We start from the raw sequence: 22,282 nt of genomic DNA on the forward strand, positions 1-22,282 counted from the left end.
AGCTGCTATAACGTAAGTTAAAACAGGATGTGACATCTAACCTTGCCTTGTGTTTTTTTTCCTTTGTACTTTTCTACATTGCAGCTTCCTGGAGGTCCTTATCGAGATCAGGAACCGACACAACGACGTGGTTCCCACCATGGCCCAGGGCGTCATCGAGTACAAGGAGAAGTTCGGCTTCGACCCCTTCTCCACCTCAAACATCCAGTACTTCCTGGATCGCTTCTACACCAACCGTATCTCCTTCCGCATGCTCATCAACCAGCACAGTACGCACTTCCACACACTCACAGCTCCAGAGCTCTGGTGTGCTTCGGCTCGGGCTCAGACTTTTCCCTCAAAACATGATTCAGCTTTGATTTATATATTCGGGTGAAATTTGTTGGTAAATTGCAAGTTAATCACACTTTCTCAGCAATTCTGGATCAATCTCAATGAGAGTAACCTGGTTAAATAAAGGTTAAATAAAAAAATAAAAATTTGGGGATGGAGCTACATATGAGTTCAACATGTGATAGTCATAAAATAGTCTTAAACCAATCAGGTGTGATATGCAAATTTATTAGAAAACATTCTCAGTAATTCTGGATAATTAAGGGGCGGGTCTAAGCATGAGCTTGTTTTGTGATGTAATTGTATAAAGTGTAAATACATTATCGAATATGGCAAATGTCGATGAATGAATCTATTTGCATTGACTCCGCCCTTATTTTGCATTTATTGCACATAAAACAAAGTTTATATACTAACTTAAACTATTAATAGAATATTGATGGTAACCAGCTAAACTAGCTAGGGCTAGCGATGAACAGGTTTGTGTTTTGTTATGGTAGTTATGTTACTCTGAGCAGAGGATAAATGTGGGTGGGTGGAGAAAGGGGAGGAGTTATGCTGATGAGAAGCAGTTAGATTATTAGCATATTTATAGATCCTGAAATGAGAACGGTGGTGTTCTAATTTGAATAATGATTATTAGTGTGCAGTCGTTGTCTGTATGAGGATAATGATGCAATGTCTTTGTTGTTGTTTTATTATTAAATGAATAAATAAAATAAATATGGTGTATATTAAAAAAGAAAGGTCTCTGCTGTTGGTTTCAGCGCTTCTGTTCGGTAACGACACGAACCCGGCGCATCCCAAACACATCGGCAGCATCGACCCGGCGTGTAACGTCGCCGACGTGGTGAACGGTGAGTCGTTTCTCTTTCTCTCCATCATGTGAGTTACTCGAAGCTCAGTTTGACGGCGGTGTGTTACATGTCCTGCATTTCAGATGCATACGAGATGGCCAAGATGCTGTGTGAGCAGTACTACCCCACTGCCCCGGCGCTCAACATCAAAGAGTTTAACGGTACACGCTTCATAAATCAGCACTTCTCCTCATACTGTACAGTGTGTGTGTGTGTGTGTGTGTAGAATTTATTTATTTAACGCATTTCTTTTCTTAAATTCTTTCTTTTTTTCCCTCTTTTTTTAAGCTAAAGCTCCTGAAAAGCCCATCCAGGCCGTGTATGTGCCGTCTCATCTGTTCCACATGCTGTTCGAGCTCTTCAAGGTAAAATCCAAAGACGGTGGTTTTTACGAGTCGAATCAAATCCCGTAAACGCCCTTATCATCAGCCCTTATCACTCTTCAACCTTTGTCCTGTGAAATAATATTCGCTGTGGATGATTTTTACAGCAGGTTGCGAGAAATCCAGAAAAATCATTTCATTAAAGACCAAAAGATTCTGATGATACCCACGTTTTTATTTTAATTTACTCAATTTATAATGTGCTTGTGATTTTGACCAATAAATAAGATAATTAAGATCTTAAGATAAATAAGATCTTCACCAATAAATAAATAAATAAAAATCAGAAAGTATATTTTGCACCTACAAGGAATTTTTCGATTAATATTTTTTATAATAAAATATTTTCAATCTTTTATTTTGATGAAAGACAAGTAAAAAAAAAAATCTGTTGCACATTTTTATAAAAAAAAAAAAAATCGAAGGTGTTACTGCACATAAAAATAGTGTTATTGCGCGTTTTTATTTTTATTGCTCTTCGGGACGAGCTTTTAACTGTTCAAAATAAAAAGACTTTTAAAGCAACTTTTCATAAATAATATACAATTAGATAAATAATTGAATAGTTTTTCGCCTCTGCCCAAGATTTTCTTCGTCAAACTTATAAAAAAAAAAAATGTAAAGAAAAAAACCAAAATCATGGCTCAATATCAGAGTGGGTGTGGCCTAATATTATAATGAGTATGCTTGATGGACAGGTCAATTCACAGGGCCAGGATTAATTCTTTCTATTTTGTGTGTGTGTGTGTGTGTGTGTGTGTGTGTGTGTGTGTGTGTGTGTAGAACGCGATGCGAGCCACAGTGGAACATCATGGAGAAAATAAAGAGCTTCCTCTTGTTAAGGCCAAAGTGACACTGGGGAAGGAGGATCTCTCTGTAAAGGTCAGTGTTACACTCGTCACGCATCACACGTATGTGCATCACACGTGAAGACTCACTGGTTAGTTTGTTGATCCCAAAAGACGAACATGAAGGCATTTTATCTATTTTTATTTATTTTTTGGTCTTTGTATCTCAAGGTCAAAAGGTCATTATTCCGAGTTCACTCTTCTGGTGGTACGTAGAGTCCAGGAGTAACGTAATGTAACGGGCATGAGCGTGATCTGTGTGTGTGTGTGTGTGTGTGTGTGTGTGTGTGTAGATCAGTGACCGAGGTGGAGGCGTCCCTCTTAGGAAGATCGACAGACTCTTTAATTACACCTACTCCACCGCCCCGACCCCGAGCTTAAACTCCAAACGAGTTCCACTGGTAAGAACAGAGCTGCATCTCATATCTACATCACAGTGCCTTTAAAACAACACTTCTTCATATAAATGTGCTGAAGTCTCGTTTTCTCCTGTAACTCCTCCCCCCTGTGTCCCTGTCCGTGTCCAGGCCGGATTCGGTCACGGGTTGCCGATCTCCAGACTCTACGCTCGCTATTTCCAGGGAGATCTGCAGCTCTACTCGATGGAAGGCGTTGGTACGGACGCGGTCATCTACCTGAAGGTGAGCGTCACGCAAAAAACCCTGTTTTTTTACTATCAGCTGCTATTTTGTTTATTTATTAACTTATTTATTTATTCAGTTTATTTTATTTCTTAACAAATGTACAAGCTGCTATTATTATTATTATTATTATTATTATTATTATTATTAATAATAATAATAATAATATTTAGTGTTAACTTTATTTTTAGATGGCTATGACTTTTACTAATTTTAATATGTTTAATTGATCTTTTTTTTATTGATTTATTTTATTGATTTATTCTTTTTTTTCACGTATTTATAAGCTGTACATGTATATTTTCTAGATGAAATCTTTTATTATTTTTTATTTTTTATAAGTATTACTTATTAGTGATCAAACTCAAAAAAATATCACGGTAGTAATGTTTTGTTTTAGTCGCAGCTTCTTTCCTCTTTGTTTTGATTTTTTTCCCTGTTTTATTAATTAAAAACTCCTGCTTCTGGTTTTAGGAGAAAACATTGAAACTGGGAATTTCAGTCCAGGTTGTTTTAAATCTGTTCAACTGGAGTTTTTTAGGAGGGGATGATTTTTATTGTATTTGTTTCTCTCTCTCTCTCTCTCTCTCTCTCTCTTGCTCTTTCAGGCTCTCTCCAGCGAATCATTTGAGCGGCTGCCGGTGTTTAACAAGTCGGCGTGGAGGCATTATCAGGGCGGCCCGGGGGCAGACGACTGGAGCAACCCGAGCAAAGAGCCACGGGACGCGTCCAAATACAAAGCGAAGAGATAAATCCACCTTTAGTGCATCAGTGCATCCATCTCTCTCTCCTTCCCTCTCGACGCTGAGTGATCTCTCTCTCTGCACGCGTGTGTGTGTGTGTGTGTGTGCGCACCCCTCAACACATCCCTCTGCTTTTTATCCCTTTTCTGTAATTTCATGTTGACACAGCGCCCCTAGTGGTCAGAGAGAGAACAGAGACAGCAGAGGCCTTGACTTCGTGTCTTCAGTGCCACTGATAATAATAATAATAATAATAATAATAATAATAATAATAATAATAATAATAATAATCACCCCTCTTCAGCTCACCTTAACAACAGACAGGGAAAGTAGGGACGTGTTTCACGCCACACAAAGATATTAACCGTGTGCGTCTCCGTATCCGACGCTGATCAAATATTCACCCGGGTTTCGTTAAGCAATTCCGTAACGCCCGAATGAACAACAGAGAGAAGAGGGAAGATATTTTACTAAAGTCCAGGAGTAAATTCTGTCTAGATTCTCTCCAGTTATGTACACACACACACACACACACACACACACACACACACACACACACACACACACTCGTATGCACATAGTTCCTAGTTCTAGTTAATGTAGGGTTATTAACTATAAAAATTATTAATTAGGTCGCAATTTGAAGGGACGTGCAAATAGAGCTTTGACTGCCATTAAAAAAGGATTCAGGGTATTAAAAACGGAGCTTCCTGTGAGTCATTATTTATAAAATAGTGTTTACACATATTTATGTTTCCCCTGTTTATCGCCACTGAAGTGTAAAACGGTAAATTATATAGATAAAGTCATTCCAAAAACCACTACCACCGTGCCGGCACGAACACTGCAATACTGTACACAGCAAAGATTTCTGTTTATGCAAATTGGCAAAAAAAAAAAAAGATTTTAAACTTTTATTTTTATTTAAATTATTCAGATTCTGAAAACCTGCTCATTTTTCTGCCCCGTGAGCGTAACAGTTCAGCTGCTAGTCACCGTTATGCAAATTATAATTGCAGTAAATGTATTGGGAACAACAATTTATTGGGATTTTTTTTCCAGTTTTTTTTTTCCCCCCAGTTTTTTTCCAGTTGTGACCTGATGAAAGGTTTCATGAAGTTCTTGAACATCCGTTGATCAAAAGCGCGTCGTTGTTCCTCTGTTCGGCGGAAGCCAGCGTGTGTGTGTCGCAAATCATCTTTAGTATATTTGTGTATTTATTCCAAGGCGCTGTTAAATCCTCGATGCTGATTGGTCCTGAGCGCATGGCTATGACGTAGCATCGGCAAAATTGTCGGTTCGAATCGCCGTTGTGACGCTTTACCGTTTCTATCGCTGTAAAAAATCAGTAGACGTCGAGCGCCGTGTTTTTTTTGTTGTCATTTCTTTTAGTTTAAAGCGGCTGTAATATCGGTGAAAATTTCGTGGATATTACATGTAACTGTAAACAGATAAAAAGTTCTTTAATATGATAAATGTTGTACTCGCTGGCGCCCCGCTGTGGTGAACGAGGAATAAAACATTTATACAAACATTCCTACTGGATTTTTTCAGAGCGCTGGTTTTTTTTTTTTCCCAGCATGCTTTAGGTTTTGCGTGTTTTCCAGAACGTTAGTTTTTTGTATTAGTCACGTGACAGCAGATTCGCTCAATGTTACGTTTTTTTGTGGTTTATTGTGGTTTTATTGTTTATTCCATCATCCAGTGTGACCACCTCAGACTATAATAAAACCTTCAAGTCTCCATCGACTCGTCTCCTGCTTGCTGATTTTTATCCACACGCATCCATCCATACATTTATACATCAATCCTTCCATCCATCTGTCCATCCAAACTTACATACTTACAAACATATATACATCTATCTATCCATTCATCTACCATCTATACATCCATCCATCCACACACACACATATATATATACACACACATCCACCCCTCTATTAATACATACATTTATTAATTCGTACATCTATCCACCTATCCCTTCTTTCATCCATCCATCCATCCAGCCGTCTATTCACACGTTCCTTCAGATGTCTCCACTTTCTCTGCTCATTTATTTTTCATTTACATTTTAAGTCAGTAGAAGATACAGGTATAAAATAACCAGATGTTTATCTGTACACAGTGCAAGTACACGTCTCGCTCGCACGTTAGCATTAGCGCTCACGCCATCAACACCAGCCAGTTACTTTTTTATGTTTTAAACAATGAACTATTTAAAGTTTTGACTTTTCCTGATTTTGGACACGGATCTGATCGAATGTGGATGCAGGAGGAGGATGTGGAGGTAATAATAACTTTAGAAGGACAGATGTTGATTATGCAATCAATATTATTATTATTATTATAAATATATTTTAATAAAATGGCTTTTCTAAATCCAGCACTTGTTTAGCTCCTGAAACGATCCTGAAATAAAAGCTAATGTTATTAACAAGTAAATAAACCTTATGGCTCCATCTTGAAGGATCGAGAAACTCTCAGCAGAAGCACCGAGATCTCCACTACTTCCTTCTGCACTTTAGTGTTCTTCATACCGTATCTGCACAAGTTTAATGTGAGGTTGTAAATGACAGGAGAAGATTAAACCACGGTTATTTGTGGAAACTAATTGCAGGTTAGAACTAATGCTTTGAGGGGGAACTGAAGAAACGTCACACCACGTGGAATCAGAACCAACCAGTGTTGGATTTTCTTTCGTTTCTTTAAACCCATTTGTGTAGAATGGAGAAATTCTGGAATGGAGAAACGGTGGACCACGAAGACATCAGACAATGAACACTGATATCTCAGCTGATCCACTGCATGTGGTGTTAAGAAGAACCTCAGGAACATTCTGTGTTTTTCTTTAGTCCAAATTGTTCCTTTAATGATATGGAGGACATTAACAGACATCGTCTCACAAAAATGAAGAGCTTCAAGTGTCTCCGTCCTGAATTGTGTGATTAAAAAGCTCAGAGATGTACAGTACTTCACAAGGACGGTCTTTACAGTCGAACCTGAGCAAGAAAAGGCAGATCGCTCACACACTCCTCGCCTTTTCTCTCTCTCTCTCTCTCTCTCTCTCTCTCTCTCTCTCTCTCTCTCTCTCTCTCTCCTCTGCTGAAGAGAATAAATCAATGGCTTTAATATGAACTGGGTTTAAAATCAGAGGAGTGAGAGGAGAATGTGACCGATCTCGTATTGCATATGCTGTATATTTACACACTTTATTTCCCCGTGAGGAGACACGTGAGGTTCGTCTCTGCTGGAGTGTGCAGATAAATAGGAAAGGTGTGTGTTTCAGGTGAGTGAGTCCTCGCTCATCGCTCCTCGCTCCTCTCTCCTCATTTCTCGTCCTCGTCTCCCTCGCTCATGCTGCTGATAGAGGCCGAGGCTCCTTTAGGAGATGGAGGAGGCGAGGTTCTTGGCATGGCCCAGCGGGACGGAGGAGAGGGAGAACGGGATGGAGAGAATTCCCTGGGAGGACTGCTGCTGGGAGAACCACGTGGAGAGAGGGCCTGGATCATCCGACCACTGCGCTCCTGAAACATCTGCTTCTGGGAAGAAGAGAAAGAGAACAGATTCACTAAAGAGAGAATGTTCATCACCACATCCTGTGATATTGGTTTTAAAAAGATGAATGAGTTAATGATGAAGAACAGAATGATATTTTAATATAAAATCTTCTGTTGTAAAAGATTTCGCAGCTGCTGAAATGAAACCAGCAGCAGACAGAACGTCACCTCGCAGGTTTTTTTGGGCCCTGAAAGAGTCGACTCATACAGGTGAGTCAAATGAATATGACTCACTGAGAAAATCGGCATGTAAGAGAGGAGGAACTCAGGTGCTCACCCACGTGCCGTCAGGACCGAACAGTTCCAGGAAGTTGCCGATGAACTCGCGTGATTTCTCCTCCCATTTCTGTATAAGGTCGTGGCTCTTCTCCTCCACACGATACACAAAGTGTTTGGACTTTTCCTCCACTGTCCGAACCTTTTCCTTCATCCGGTCCACCTGGTTCTGCAGACGGTACTTCTTCTCCTGGAGATTAGCACACAGGGAGGCATTAAATTCAGGTGTCATTAATGAAGTGTGTGTGTGTGTGTGTGTGTGTGTGTTTACATTGATGTAGCTGACGTTCAGCTCCTTGGCCGTGTATCCTCTCTCCAGGTTGCGTCTGGCGTAAACGTCATAATCTCTGACGATGCGAGTGATCAGGTCGGACGTGGAAATTCCCTCAGTCCTTTGAGTGGGTACAAACATCCCTGAGACACTCACATGTGTTAGACCAGGCTACACACACCCATACACACACACACACACACACACACACACACACACATTTCGAAAAAGTAGATGTTTTCCTCACCTGCCTCTTTTATATGTTTGTAGACATCCTCAGATCCAGCCGAGGAATACGGGATATCATCATGAGCCACAAAGTCAATCTGGGGGAGATTTTTTACAAAGTTTATTCTTTTTAAATCATTTATTAAAAAGAAAAAGAATTATGTTTCACTATGTAAAAGTTCATGTGCCAGTACTGAAATCCACTGCATCTCACTGGGGGTTTATATTTTTCAGCTTTTACTGAGCTTTTTCTGGCCTGGATATTGGTTTCGACTCATTTCCTTCAATGGTAAACTTGCGTTAGGTCCCGTTTCTGCGTAGCGTCTCGAGTACGGTGTGTGATTCTATTCACGCTATTATCATTTCTATAAAAAAATGCTTCTTCTTTTTGCAGTTCAATATAATTCTTCCTCATTTTTTGATTATTTGATTAGATTTTTGGGACAAATTTTATTCAAATAATTATTTTTAATTTAAACAAATTCTACTATCATTATTTTTGGATTGGTGCATATTTTTTTTAATGAATTTACATTAATACACGATTTTGTTTATTATTTTTTAATAATTTAATACTCTATGATTCCTTGCTAAAATTATAATCCACACTCAGTTTTCTAATCATTCTACTTATCATTATTCTCATTATTATTATTATTAATATTATTATTATTATTATTATTAAGGAGATGAAGCTCCTCAGCGCTTTAAGAACAATTCACCTTCTGAGCCACAGAGGGCGCTAAACATTACAAACTGCTCCTTTAAAGCGTGAAGGTGAAGTGAAGAGCCTCATCGCTGACCTTGTGCTTCTCCAGAAACTCCGGGGTGAGGGTCCAGGGAGCATCTCGCACCACCTCGTCCACGTAGCGGCAGTGGCGTAACGCTTCGTAACGCTCCTCCTCCGTCATCACCGTGAAGCCCTTGTACTTGTGAGTGAGTTCATCACTGCACACTGCACGTTAAAAACACAAACACACACATATAAGCTTAAAGCAAAAAAAGAGACAAAGACAAAAAGCTGCTGATGTTTAATATAAAAGCGACGTATGGACCTCCGACTATCAGGTAGGTGTTGGGGAAGAGATTCTTGGCTTGCATCAGGGCTCGTGCATGACCTGAGTGGAAAAGATCAAAAATCCCGTCGGCGTAGACGCGCACCGGCCTGTCCACTGCGGGAGGAAATAAAACGGATAAGGATTAGTACAAAAACTGTACATGTCCAATAGATGTTTTAATACACTATTTTAAAATCTGCTAAATATATCTGCTAGAATTACGATATCCGTCAACCTGGGATTAATAAACAATTCAAACACAAACGTGACGCGGTATTAAGGGGTTAAGGTTTTGGTCTTCTGATCAGAAGGTTGTGAGGTTTTAAATCCCAGCATCATCAAGCGGCCACTCGTTTGTGTTGTGTATGTTAGCATGACGTTAGCACGTTTATCGTCACCGCAGTTACCGTATTCATAGCTGTCCTGTGAGTTTGCTGTTCTCTTATTGGTGGATTGTTTTCTCAAAAACGTTTATAATCGAATAATTCTCTGAAAAAATAACTGATTCAGACTCTGACTTTAAAGGAGCTGTGTGTGATCTCCAGAGCCCCCTGCTGCCTGCAATGTGAACTGCAGTTATCACTAAACTCTTCCCCTCATCAAACAACTTATCTGCCATATGAAACTGACTTTTTCAGCTCCTACTTGTACTTTAGCTGTTTTTTTTGGTTCCACTTGAAAAGTTCAATCAAAGAACTAAATCTAGAACTTCCTTCATTCCCTCTAGACGAACTTAAAGTGTTTATCCAGAATCTTCCACAGACGCTTTTATTTGAGAATGAACATTTTAGGAAGTCTGCACAACTGAGTTATTTAAAGAACCTTCTAAAGTAACCTTATTATTAATAGTAGAGCTTCCATTAAAAGCCCAACTACTCTTTAGCAACCTGAACCCGTCAAAGGAACTTTTAAGGAACATTGAGTCCTCCTCCACCAGGCACATTAAAGGTATTGTTTTTTGTCCCTCTAAAGGAAGTTCTTGGTGGGTTGGTTCTTGAAGATCCATTATTTAAAAGTTCTTGCATCATTTTAAAGAACCTTTTCTATTTTTCATGTGTACATTAACAATAAGAACCAGCTAAAAATGAATGCCTTTAAAGGCTTGTCTCCTGTTTTAATTACATCCACCCCGATACTCCTGCTTTTTTCAGATTGAAGTGGTTAAACATCCCGAGGCGTCTCTGGGGTGGAAAAAGTTTTCTGTGTAAATGGAAAAAAATGTGCCAACGTTCCCCCTCGGGCCCCTGAGTGAGCAAAGCTCTCGTCTGAAAGTCCTCTGCTCCTGATCTGCAGTAACCTCAGGAGCTGAATCATCTGACTGAATGGGAGTAGGAGGAGAGGAGGAGGAGTGGAGAGACAGATGAGGGGTAAAGCAGACTGACCGGGAGTGCCGAGTCGAGCCTGTTCAACGTTCAGCTTCTCGTGGGGCGCTCGACACTCACAGCTCGTCTCCTGGGCAAAGATGGCAGGTTTCGTCAAAATCTGGAGAACAAACACAATAACGAGTGAGAGGAGAGTGTGCAAGAATGGAAAAATATATTCAAGAAAGAAAGAAAGAGTGAGAATGAAGGCATGAGAGGAAAAGTTAAGAGAGGAAGGGAGAGGAAAGAAAGAATTCAAAGAGAAGAAATAAAAAGAAAGAGACAAAAATTAAACAAGAAATACAGAGAAATAAAAAAGAGGTAAAGAAATCAAAGTAAAAGAGAAAAAAAAATGAGCAAGAAAGTAAAGAATTATTATAGAAAGTGTAAAAATAATGTGAGAATTAAAGAAGTGAAAAGAAGAAAAAGACTGAGCGAGGGAACGAGAACAAGAAACATTTTATTATTGGTGAATTATAGAAGTATTATTTTTGCAGTATATTTAAAAGTTCTATAATTGGAATATTATAGGTGTATTATTAGTGTATTATTAATGAATTGTTGGAGAATTAATAGAGTAATATTGGACTATTTTAGGATTATTATTGATGTATTATTAATGTATCATTACAGTATTAATGGAGTATTATTGGAAAAATATTATTGTATTTTTAGAGTATTTTTGGTGTATTTTTGGTGAATTATTGGAGAAATATAGGAGTATTATTGGAGTATTATTGGAGTATCATTGGAGTACTATGGAATTGTAATGGGAGTATTACTGATGTATTATCGGTGTATTATTAGAGAATTAATGGAGTATTATCTGTGTATTCCATAATGTATTATGTATGTACAATTGTAATTGGAGTATTATTGGTGTATTAATGGAGTATTATTGGTGTATTATTGGAGTATTAATGGAGTATTATTGGAGTATTATTGGTGTATTATTGGAGTATTATTGGTATTGTTGGTGTATTATTGAGTATTATTGGTGTATTGTTGAGTATTATTGGTGTATTATTGAGTATTATTGGTGTATTGTTGGAGTATTATTGGTGTATTGTTGGAGTATTATTGGTGTATTATTGGAGTATTATTGGAGTATTATTGGAGTATTATTGGAGTATTAATGGGGTATTATTGGTGTATTATTGGAGTATTAATAGAGCACTAATGGAGTATTATTAGAGTATAAATGGAGTATTATTGGTGTATTATTGGTGTATTATTGGAGTATTATTGGAGTATAATTGGCGTATTATTGGAGTATTATTGGTGTATTATTGGAGTACTAATGGAGTATTAATGGAGTATTAATAGAGTATTAATGGAGTATTATTGGTGTATTATTGGTGTATTACTGATGTATTATTGGAATATTATTGGTGTATTATTGGAGCACTAATTGAGTATTATTGGAGTATTAATGGAGTATTAATAGAGTATTAATGGAATATTAATGGAGTATTATTGGAGTATTATTGGTGTATTATTGGAGTATTATTGGAGTATTAATGGGGTATTGTTGGTGTATTATTGGAGTATTAATAGAGCACTAATGGAGTATTATTAGAGTATGAATGGAGTATTATTGGTGTATTATTGGAGTATTAATGGAGTATTATTGGAGTATTATTGGAGTATTATTGGAGTACTAATGGAGTATTAATGGAGTATTATTGGTGTATTATTGGTGTATTACTGATGTATTATTGGAGTATTATTGGTGTATTATTGGAGTACTAATGAAGTATTATTGGAGTATTAATGGAGTATTAATAGAGTATTCATGGAATATTAATGGTGTATTATTGGTGTATTACTGATGTATTATTGGAGTATTAATGGAGTATTAATAGAGTATTAATGGAGTATTAATGGTGTATTATTGGTGTATTACTGATGTATTATTGGAGTATTAATGGAGTATTATTGGTGTATTACTGATGTATTATTGGTGTATTATTGGAGTACTAATGGAGTATTATTGGAGTATTAATGGAGTATTATTGGTGTATTATTGGAGTATTAATAGAGTATTAATAGAGTATTAATGGTGTATTGTTGGTGTATTGTTGGTGTATTACTGATGTATTATTGGAGTATTATTGGAGTATTAATGGAGTATTATTGGAGTATTATTGAGTATTAATAGAGTATTAATGGTGTATTGTTGGTGTATTACTGATGTATTATTGGAGTATTATTGGAGTATTATTGGAGTAAAAATAGAGTATTAATAGAGTATTAATGGAGTATTATTGGTGTATTATTGGTGTATTACTAATGTATTATTGGTATATTATTGGTGGATTACTGATGTATTATTTGAGTATTATTTGAATTACTAACACAACGGCACTGCAGTCACCAGGAATTTTACACGGTTAGAGTTTCGTGTTTCACTGTATGCATGCAGACATTTTTTTTATTCACACACTGTGCTTTTTCAGTTTGTCAGCTGTAACACGACTCTTACAGATCAATAAAGTCCATCAAGCTACAGCCAGAAAATTCTATCCATCCATCCACTGATTACAGACATAAAATAAGTGGAAACACACACACACACACACACACACACACACACACACACACACACACACACACATGAAATGCCAATGCTACAAAGTGCCAACAAATCAGTTTTATCAACAAGAGTCGATTCATTATGTTTATTTGTTGTTGTTTGTATTTTGTTGTTGTTTATTGTTTGTATATGTTACACAGTGATTTTTCCACTGAACCATTTGACAAACTAAATCCCATTTTGAGACACACAGAAGTATGTTACTGTTTTGTACTACATTTTGTGCTACAACTTTACACCCATGACACCACAGTGACCATCTGTTTATTCAGGAACTGTCTGGGGAGCGTCGTCTCCAGAGCCTCCACCGTAAACACACGGAAACGGAAAATTATAATTATTACTTCTTCATGGTTGCAAAAAGTAAATAAAATAATGCATCATTTTGCTGAAAGTGACAAGCAGAAGCCAGAACAAGGTGAGAAGGTCAGACTAAGGGTTTAATAAAAGATGTTGAACATCTGGCACATGTGGTGATTAAAGGGGCTGTCAGTGGATGTTTGTGACAGTATTAGGCTGGAGATGCACTAATTTTACATACACACACACACACACACACACACACACACACACACACACACACACACACAAACACAAAGCATTATTCAGCTGTGCACTCTCGCCCATGGCAATAAAATAGCAACGGCCAGTGATATCACACACACAGACAAATCACGCTTGTGTCTCACCGTCCGAGGATGAGGGCAGGTGTGTTCCAGCTCCTCCATCTTCACTCGAGGCTCCAGAGACAAAGGCCCACAGTTCCACCTGTCTCTGACTCAGCATCAGTATGGAGCTGTTTGCATCTTCTTCCTCTCTCTCTCTCTCTCTCTCTACGGTTGAAGATGCTCTCCCAAATCCTGAAACCTCAAGCTCCACTCCCTCACACACCCTCCTCCTGATCCTCCTCCACTCCTCCTCAGCAAGTGCACAGCTTTACCCCTTCAAACAACACACAAAGCCTGGACACATAGCATCAGGACAACAAGGAGACAGGCTGGGGGACCAGGACTAGAAGAAAGCACAGGAACAACCAATCATTACGCGCTGATTTGCATACGAGGACGTGATTGGGTGAGCCGGATGTAGCACCATCACTAACCAGTGGTGAGAAGCTGCATCACTTGAGCTCAGAAATAGACGCAGAAACCAGGAAGTAAAGTGTTCCTGGGATTTCAGAAAATCAGTGTAGAAAAATCAGGAAAATAAAAGCGTTTAAATATAAGCTACAAATAATACAAATTATAATTAATAGTAGTAAAAGTTGTTAAATATATTTTTTTTTTGAAAATTAATCTGAGCAGGTGAGGGTCTATCTATCTATCTATCTATCTATCTATCTATCTATCTATCTATCTATCTATCTATCTATCTATCTATCTATCTATCTATCTATCTATCTATCTAGTCAGTATTTAAATCCATCATGCAAACAGTGACACTGTGTGGACAGGCTTAAATCTGCAGCAGCCCTTCTTCTGAATTCTGATTGGCTGTTTCTAGCCTCGTTTTTGTACGACACTTCCGGTGTCTGAGTTTTTCCCCGGGAAAACGATTTGGCGCGGAATCCGTTGTTGTTCCTACGGTGTCCCTGTGAACATTTCCGAACGCAATGGCGCCGGTTTCTAATCCGGATAAAGATGCAGACGGCGGGGATCTCGGTGAGTTTATACCCGGTTTGCTTCTTATATATTGTTTTTTTTTTTTAACTTGATTCTGTGAATCCGAATGTGGCGCGTGAGACTGGCGCCAGCTGAGAGCTAACTGTGACAGCTCCCCGCGTGCACCACAGAGTTCAGGTGGAATTAGCAAGCTAACGCTGAATAACGTGTATATTTATTACCTCAGAATTTTATTACATTTTTATTTGGAACACCAGAAAAAAATGTTTTAACCCTCGAGCCTACGTGCTTTCGGAATCTCAATTTGCGCATGCGTTTTAGCCACCAACCTGGATTCCGGCTGTTTTCCTTATAAGGAAACAATTTCCGGATTGTTATTGACGTGTTTATTATAGTTGTTTATTCCATTGTGTATAAATATAGAGTTGAGCGTTTTAACTCTATTCTCAGGAGCCTGTTTATCCGGTGTACAGTGAAGAACACACACACACACACACACACACACACACACACACACACAGCTGTCAGTGTAGTCAAAATCTCCACATTGATGGGCTGCCAATACATATGTAAACTACAATATTTGCTGTAATCCATCAGTCATTGGATGGAAGATGGTCATGATCATCGTAGACGAGATTGAAGAATAACAGCACCTTCTGTAAAAACACTACGATCAAAAGTTTTTCGACACCTTTTCATGAACATCTCATTCCACATGGAGTCCTCATATGCTGTTATAATAACCTTCACTCTTCTGGGAAGATGTTCTACTAGATTTTGTGGAGTTTCATGCAGCTACAAGTGTGTTAGTGAAGTCAGGTACTGATGGAGGTGAGGAGGCCTGGGTGCAGTCAGCGTTCACTTTCCACTTACCTCTGTAGCAGAAGATCTTCCACTCAAACTAATGCAAAGCAGATCTTCATGGAGCTGGCTTTGTGCGCAAATGTCGTGCTGGAGCAGTTTTGGGTTTTATACAAATGTGTTTCTCCAGGTATCTGTACATAACCGTATAAAACAGTGATTTTTTTAAAGCCATATTCGGATGGGATTAGTTTCTTCAGCGTTAAAACCGCAGTATCCAGGCAAAAAAAGTGAAAGTTGGACGTTTGTGTTCCATAATGCCGTTAGATATCTCAAGAAATCCCGGTGATGCAACTTAATAAAACATAAAGCGATATCAGAGCAGGAACGTGAATAATTAGTGATTTATACGTGAAGCTGTCATTATAACTGCTTTTATGGGACGAACGCTGAGGCTAAATGACCTTCACGGACATTTAAAGTATTAATAATGAATAACGTCACTGATGCTTGTGATATGAAACTAAATACAGCCAGAAGCAGCAGTCGGTGAAACAACCCCTGGACACCTTATACCTTTAATCTCGTCTGAATTCGGCTGAAAAAACAGTACAACATGGACCATTCAGGCGTTTTTATTGTATGTAATGTTTACTGTGAAGATGATGAAATCTTTACCGTCTTCCTGAGCATCAGGATTTGTTCAAGTCTCGTATAACACTCAATCTAAAGATTTAAAGTAGCACATAAATACAAAAGATTTCCATAAATAACATCATGATGAGGGCATACAGGTTTTTTTTTTTTTATATGGAACTGCAGAAAAGTATTCAGCAGTCAAACATTTTAATGATTGAGGGAGATGATTGTTATTAATGTTTTTGTCTTCCAGATGATGGAGCCACATGTGGTCTCGCTGCATCTCGCTCGAGACGAGAAAAGAAAGAGAAAGCGGGCCGTAAATCTGCCTTGGAGCAGCTCAAAAAAGCCAAGAAGGGAGAAAAGGTGAAATACGAGGTGAGTTGATGTTGGTGATAGTGTTTGTACAATTCGCATTAATCCATTTAGTTAGTAATTAGCATAAGAGAGAATTTTATATTTATCATGATGGAATATTTCGGTGCGATTTTGCCTTTTTGTGGTGTATCTCTTAATCACCATTTGATATTTATTATGAGCTCTAGAGGTTGACCAATACATCGGTTTTGCCGATTAATCTGCACCAATATTTGATTGCAGGAAGTATTTGCAAAAATCCATACCGATAGTTTTTCCGGGTTGCGTTATACAGTATGAGAGCGGCCTCTAGAGGCGAATCACTGTTGCCATGTGCTGTTTATTTAAAATGTTTTTTTTTTCCCTTTTGTATGTAACTGTTTTGAATTCTTTAGTGTTACTTTTTTTGTTTCAGTTTGAATGCGTTTTTATTTCCTATCAATATATTTAGATTTATTTTATTTAGAACATTTTCATAATTTACTACTGATTTTTTTTTTTATTGATTTTCGTTCAATAAGCACATCATATAGTCAGGTGTCTATAAACTTTTGGTCATATAATGTGTATATATTGGTGTGCTCTGTTTTTTTGCCACAGCTCTGTAATGTGGGTTAAAATCACCTTGTGTGTGCTGTATGTAATGAATCCCGATTGATGTTTCTTAAAAATGGAGCGGCTCAGTTTCTTAGTCTTTACAAAAAGAAGTTTTATTTGTTTCCTTATCGCTTGAATTAGGATACGATGTAACGTCTTGTCATGTGCATTTCAATAAACTAGTTGGATGCCTACTAGTTCAAACGTGTGCTTAATCAGTAGAGGTCGATCGATTAATCGATTTTGCTGATAAATCTGCACCGATAGTTAGTTGCTGGAGCAATTAGCTGTCATTGAGAGCGCCCTCTAGAGGCGAATTACTGAATCTAAGCGATGTTTGTTTTTACACGCTGCACGGAGAGCGCTATACTATATTTATTATTTATAATTTATAAAATATATACTTACATTTATTAATTTATATTTTTATATTAATTTTATTGAGCACATTCTCATGATTCAGCACTCTTTTATATGGATTGTTTGTTTTTTAATTGGTTGATTAATTGGTTATCTGCAAGTACAATCCAACCTACTATCAGTAAAATACAGTATCAAGAATTATCTTGTGGCTGCAGGTGAAGGAGATCGAGAGTGTGTACGAGGAGGTGGACGAGGATCAGTACTCACGGATGGTCCGGGAGAGACAGGACGATGACTGGATCATCGATGGTGTGTGTGTGTGTGTGTGTGTGTGTGTGTGTGTTCAGATCCTCTGTATAAATCTGAGTGTCCTAAAGACTAATTGACCTCCACTCTCTCAGATGGAACAGGTTATGTAGAAGATGGCAGGGAGATCTTTGATGAAGATCTGGAGAATACAGCTTCGGATAAAAGCGCTAAAAGTAAGTGCTGACTGTGCACATCTGTCCCATGGATTAATTTTTTTTTTTTTTTTGTGGTTCTAACAATTTTGTATGTTTGTTCTCCACAAAACAGACAACTCCGGTGCTAAAGGCATAGAAGGTAGGAACGGCAAGAGATCATCTGTGACTAAACCCAACAGCATCAAGAGCATGTTCATGAACAGCAATGTGAAAAAACCTGCCGAGGTAAGCGTTTGTGTGATGGAGCACTTTTATTATTCCTCCTGCTGGTGTTCAAACTTTTTATCACGTTAATGTCTGTGTTGTAGAAAAATGTAGACCTGTCTAAAGATGATCTGCTGGGAGACATTTTGGAGGATCTGCACTCCGAGGTGAGATGATCTGAGTTCCTACTAAAGATGTATAAAGTGCCGACAATGGAGACTCCTACCATAAACTCAGAGTTTAAAATCATTTTTTTTTTTTTTTTTTATAATAAATATATTTTCTTGTTTAGAAATCGGTTCTTCTCACTCCACCTCCTGTCATCACCCTGAAGAAAAAGAAAGCCCTGGGGTCACCCATGAACCCTTTCTCCGTCCAAACACAAACCCCCAAGGTTCTCGCTGTGTCCTCCTTATCTCCTTTTTCCTTTTATAAAATGATACCTGATAAGTTCAGGTTTTTAATATCATCCTTCTCATCACAGGAGTCACCTGTAGCTCCGGCGTCAAAGCCCAAGCATGCTGTGATTCGCCCGCCTCCGTCTGATCTCGCACTTAAACCTGCGTCTAAACCCGAGTCTAAACCTGCCTCGTCCATCCACCCCCAGAAACCAAAAGTAGAGGAACATGAGGAAGGTATTCACGTCTGATAATTAATTATTTACTTTTTCACTTGTAGAGCCAATTTGTAGAGTTTATTAATTAAAGCTTCAGTGCAGGTGAAATACAGGTGTTAATGTTCACTGTGATATCAAACTGAAAGATTTTCGATTCTTTAAAGAGATGAGTGGATATAAGGGGTGGGGGTGGATATTGGGGGATAGATAATGGGGTGGGGGGGTAGATATTGGAGTGGATATGGGGTGGAGGTGGATTTGGGGGAGTGGATATTTGGGAAGTAGATAATCGGGGAGGGTGGCTATTTGGGGTTAATAATTTAATAAAGTTAATAAATTTCATTAAGATTGCCCCCCCCCCCCCTTTTTTTTTTAAGCTCCACCCCAAATAGACTTTAAATTTAATTGCTCTTAGCGAGGGCAGTCATGACGTTACTATCACTTTTAAAATTTTCTTTTCTACATAATTTGTGTTAATAAGGAATTAAAAAAAAAAAACCAATTTATTATTTACACTATTAAATGTACAAAGATTTAATTTTTGTTTATTCGTTTAAGATTGTATTATAATAATTGTGCTCTGAAATCCTTCTATTCTGTATTTAAAGGTTTAATTTTACTAATCAGATGATTTAATTGTGTGCTTATGTTATACATTTCATGAGTGTTTCTCCTGTACGTGTAATTGTCATCTCCTTCCTCCCAGCGTGCGACTCGTTAGATTTTGACGAGGTGGACTTTGATGAGCCGATGGAGCTGGAGAACGAGCAGCAGGAGGAAACGCAGGTTAAAGCCGAGACTAAGACCGAGACGACGCCCGGTGTTAAAATAGAACCAAAAACCGAACCGGCAGATGAGGTGTTGATGTGCGTGTCCTTACACAACTTCATTACTGTTTCGTTTATTTTGTTTGTTTTGCAGATGCACATTTCTCTAAAACGAAATCTTTTTTTCAGTGACTTTCAGTTTCTTTGTTATAATAACAATAACAATAATAACCTTTTTTTCCCACTACTTCAGATCAGGCATGGTGGGTGGCTCCTGCTGGGAGAAGATGGAGAAGACGGAGGTTGATGAATCTCCCATGGAGGTGCAGGTGGACTCCAGTCAGCTGCCGATGGTGGAAGGAGCCGATGGAGAAATGGTGTTGCGCTTTTATTGGCTGGATGCTTTCGAGGATCAGTTCAACCAACCAGGTGAGTCTCGTTAACAGATTCACCTGCTCGGGGTCGTGCTGTTCAGCGTCACGCTGAGGTGTAGGGGACTGAGTGAGCAGGGAGAAGTTCTACACAAGTGTAAGAGCTGTTGTGGTTGGTAGGTGTGGTGTACCTGTTCGGGAAGGTGTGGATCGAGTCGGCTAAAGCCCACGTCAGCTGCTGTGTGGCCGTGAAAAACATCGAGAGGACCATGCACTTCTTTCCGAGAGAACGCGTGAGTTCTTACACACACACACACACACACACACACACACACACACACACACACACTTTTATGTTTTGTTTAAAGAAATACTCTGCTTTCATGGATATCGAATAAACGCAAACAATTTGGCCTTTGTGTTACCTCACATTTCTGTCTGTCTAAAATATTTTTTTAATCTATTTCTGTAACAGAAGGTAAACCTGGCGACAGGTGAGGAGACGGACATTCCTGTTGGGATGATGGACGTCTACCAGGAGTTTAACAGCCTCTCGGAGAAATACAAAATAATGAAGTTCAAATCCAAGGTCATCTTACGTTACATCGTCCTACTTGTTTTTACAGAAGTTCACAACTCACTTATTCCGTGTTTTTTTCGCTCCAATAGAAAGTGGAGAAGAACTACGCGTTCGAGATTCCTGACGTACCGTCACAGTGCGAGTACCTGGAAGTGCGATACTCCGTGAGTGATGGAGCACGTGCACGTAGTTTTATTTCATGTCTGCTTTTTGTGTCTTGGTTTTATTTGCCTCATGTCCCGTAGGCTGAGATGCCCCAGCTTCCGTCCGATCTCAAAGGCTCCACCTTCTCGCATGTGTTTGGTACGAATACCTCCAGCTTGGAGCACTTCCTCCTCAGCAGGAAGATACGAGGACCCTGCTGGCTTGACATCAAGACCCCTCGTAAGTCCGTTGTTAATCTCTAGAAAACTCTTCAGTATGTGAAGGAAGGAAATAGAAAGGATGCCATGTTGATCATCTCCGTTCAGAGCTGTGCAGTCAGCCAATGAGTTGGTGTAAAGTGGAGGCCATTGCTCTGAAAAGTGACCTGATCTCCGTGATGAAGGACCTACCTCCGCCTCCTCTTGTCGTCATGTCCATCAGCCTGAAGACGGTTCCCAATCCCAAGACCCACCACAACGAGGTCAGGAGGACCCTTTTTTGGAAGAAGGTTGGATTGTACAGTAGTAGTTGTACGTTTTGACTTCCTTGTTGTTGTTTTTTGTTTGTATTGTACAGATCGTGTCTCTGGCTGCTCTGATTCATTACAAGTTTCCTCTGGACAAGGCGCCTCCACGCGTCCCTTATCAGGACCATTTCTGTGGTGAGTAATCCATCTGATCTGAAGGTCTTAAGTTTGAATCTCAGCATCACATAACTGGGACCTTCGGGCCCTTAAGCAAGATCATTAACCCTCAACAGATCCGGTGTATTAATTGGAATGAAATGTGTTTCCATGTTTCAGTGGTGAACAAACCTACAGACTGTATTTACCCCTACGACTTCAAGGACGCAGTTAAAAAGAAGGTGAGCTTCGTGTGATGTCACTCGGAGGCATTTGTGCGTACTCCACCTTTATAAATGAGACCCCTGACTTTATAAAACGTCATTTTGAAATAGATTTATTAGTTTTTTATTTAGATATTTCTATTTGATGTAATTTAACGGTTAAATGCAGTAAATGGGGTTTAGTTTTCACAGATTGCAATTTCAGCAATTAAAATGTAAATGTTTCTTAAAAGGAAACAAATTTCTTGTTGATTTTAAGAGACTCGTCTTATTTTTTCTTGTGTATTTATTCTTAAATGAAGAGAAAGTAATTCTTATCCCATTAATCGAAGGACTACTACGAATACTCGATTACTAAAATAACTCACAGTTTTTAACTCACAGTTCAGATTCAAATTCAATTTCGGTACGGGGGGAAAAAATGCAAAAAATGCAATATACAAGTAAAAAATTAAATATACTAACTAATGCTAACTCTATTTTTTTATATATATTATGTATGTATATGTGTGTGTATGTGTGTGTATATATTTTACGTATAATCTTTACATATAATTTTTTTTTTTTTATTTTTTATTTTTTAAATATATATACCCCTGGCATTATGTTTTTTCATGTATAATGATAAAAAATGTGCTTAAAGTGCGAGGCAGAGACTAAACTAACCTGCGGTCCGCCATTAAATACGTTCCTGAGGGGAACTCCTGTGTTAGTAAAAGGAGTAAAAAGTAAAAAGGATTACATGCGGTA

At 38.4% G+C, this 22,282-nt stretch overlaps 3 protein-coding genes across 5 annotated transcripts in view; 2 read left to right on the forward strand and 1 right to left on the reverse strand.

The window, feature by feature from the left end:
- pdk3a (pyruvate dehydrogenase kinase, isozyme 3a) overlaps positions 1–5,554 on the forward strand; it is a 10,654-nt gene extending 5,100 nt beyond the window's left edge. Inside the window, exons 4-11 of the mRNA XM_046877597.1 lie at positions 85–269; positions 1,101–1,190; positions 1,274–1,351; positions 1,479–1,555; positions 2,357–2,455; positions 2,715–2,822; positions 2,949–3,062; positions 3,671–5,554. Of these exons, the coding sequence (XP_046733553.1) occupies positions 85–269; positions 1,101–1,190; positions 1,274–1,351; positions 1,479–1,555; positions 2,357–2,455; positions 2,715–2,822; positions 2,949–3,062; positions 3,671–3,814 (895 nt within the window). The 3' untranslated portion in view covers positions 3,815–5,554. The remainder of the gene's footprint in view (positions 1–84; positions 270–1,100; positions 1,191–1,273; positions 1,352–1,478; positions 1,556–2,356; positions 2,456–2,714; positions 2,823–2,948; positions 3,063–3,670) is intronic.
- A 292-nt stretch (positions 5,555–5,846) lies between these two features.
- On the reverse strand, positions 5,847–14,173 carry pcyt1ba (phosphate cytidylyltransferase 1B, choline a). 3 transcript variants are annotated; one of them, XM_046877600.1, is made up of 8 exons: positions 13,848–14,173; positions 10,584–10,683; positions 9,199–9,315; positions 8,947–9,098; positions 8,163–8,241; positions 7,916–8,058; positions 7,646–7,834; positions 5,847–7,344 (listed from the first exon to the last, which is right to left on the reverse strand). In XM_046877600.1, exons 1-8 carry the CDS (start codon positions 13,884–13,886, stop codon positions 7,138–7,140), a joined length of 1,026 nt encoding a protein of 341 aa, XP_046733556.1. In that variant the 5' UTR covers positions 13,887–14,173; the 3' UTR covers positions 5,847–7,137. The 3 variants fall into 3 exon arrangements, with proteins under 3 accessions (XP_046733556.1, XP_046733555.1, XP_046733554.1); XM_046877599.1 differs by having other exon boundaries at positions 5,847–7,347; XM_046877598.1 differs by having other exon boundaries at positions 5,847–7,350; positions 13,848–14,172.
- A 492-nt stretch (positions 14,174–14,665) lies between these two features.
- Positions 14,666–22,282, forward strand: part of pola1 (polymerase (DNA directed), alpha 1) — a 44,641-nt gene continuing 37,024 nt past the window's right edge. Inside the window, exons 1-17 of the mRNA XM_046877596.1 lie at positions 14,666–14,819; positions 16,477–16,601; positions 17,756–17,849; positions 17,942–18,022; positions 18,117–18,229; positions 18,313–18,375; positions 18,501–18,602; positions 18,693–18,843; positions 19,531–19,690; positions 19,845–20,020; positions 20,143–20,255; positions 20,438–20,551; positions 20,632–20,706; positions 20,788–20,926; positions 21,013–21,167; positions 21,263–21,347; positions 21,489–21,550. Coding sequence (XP_046733552.1) covers positions 14,771–14,819; positions 16,477–16,601; positions 17,756–17,849; positions 17,942–18,022; positions 18,117–18,229; positions 18,313–18,375; positions 18,501–18,602; positions 18,693–18,843; positions 19,531–19,690; positions 19,845–20,020; positions 20,143–20,255; positions 20,438–20,551; positions 20,632–20,706; positions 20,788–20,926; positions 21,013–21,167; positions 21,263–21,347; positions 21,489–21,550 — 1,857 coding nt within the window. The 5' untranslated portion in view covers positions 14,666–14,770. The remainder of the gene's footprint in view (positions 14,820–16,476; positions 16,602–17,755; positions 17,850–17,941; positions 18,023–18,116; positions 18,230–18,312; positions 18,376–18,500; positions 18,603–18,692; positions 18,844–19,530; positions 19,691–19,844; positions 20,021–20,142; positions 20,256–20,437; positions 20,552–20,631; positions 20,707–20,787; positions 20,927–21,012; positions 21,168–21,262; positions 21,348–21,488; positions 21,551–22,282) is intronic.

Source organism: Silurus meridionalis, chromosome 21 (genome assembly GCF_014805685.1).
Source record: "Silurus meridionalis isolate SWU-2019-XX chromosome 21, ASM1480568v1, whole genome shotgun sequence".
NCBI classification, from domain to species: Eukaryota; Metazoa; Chordata; class Actinopteri; order Siluriformes; family Siluridae; genus Silurus; species Silurus meridionalis.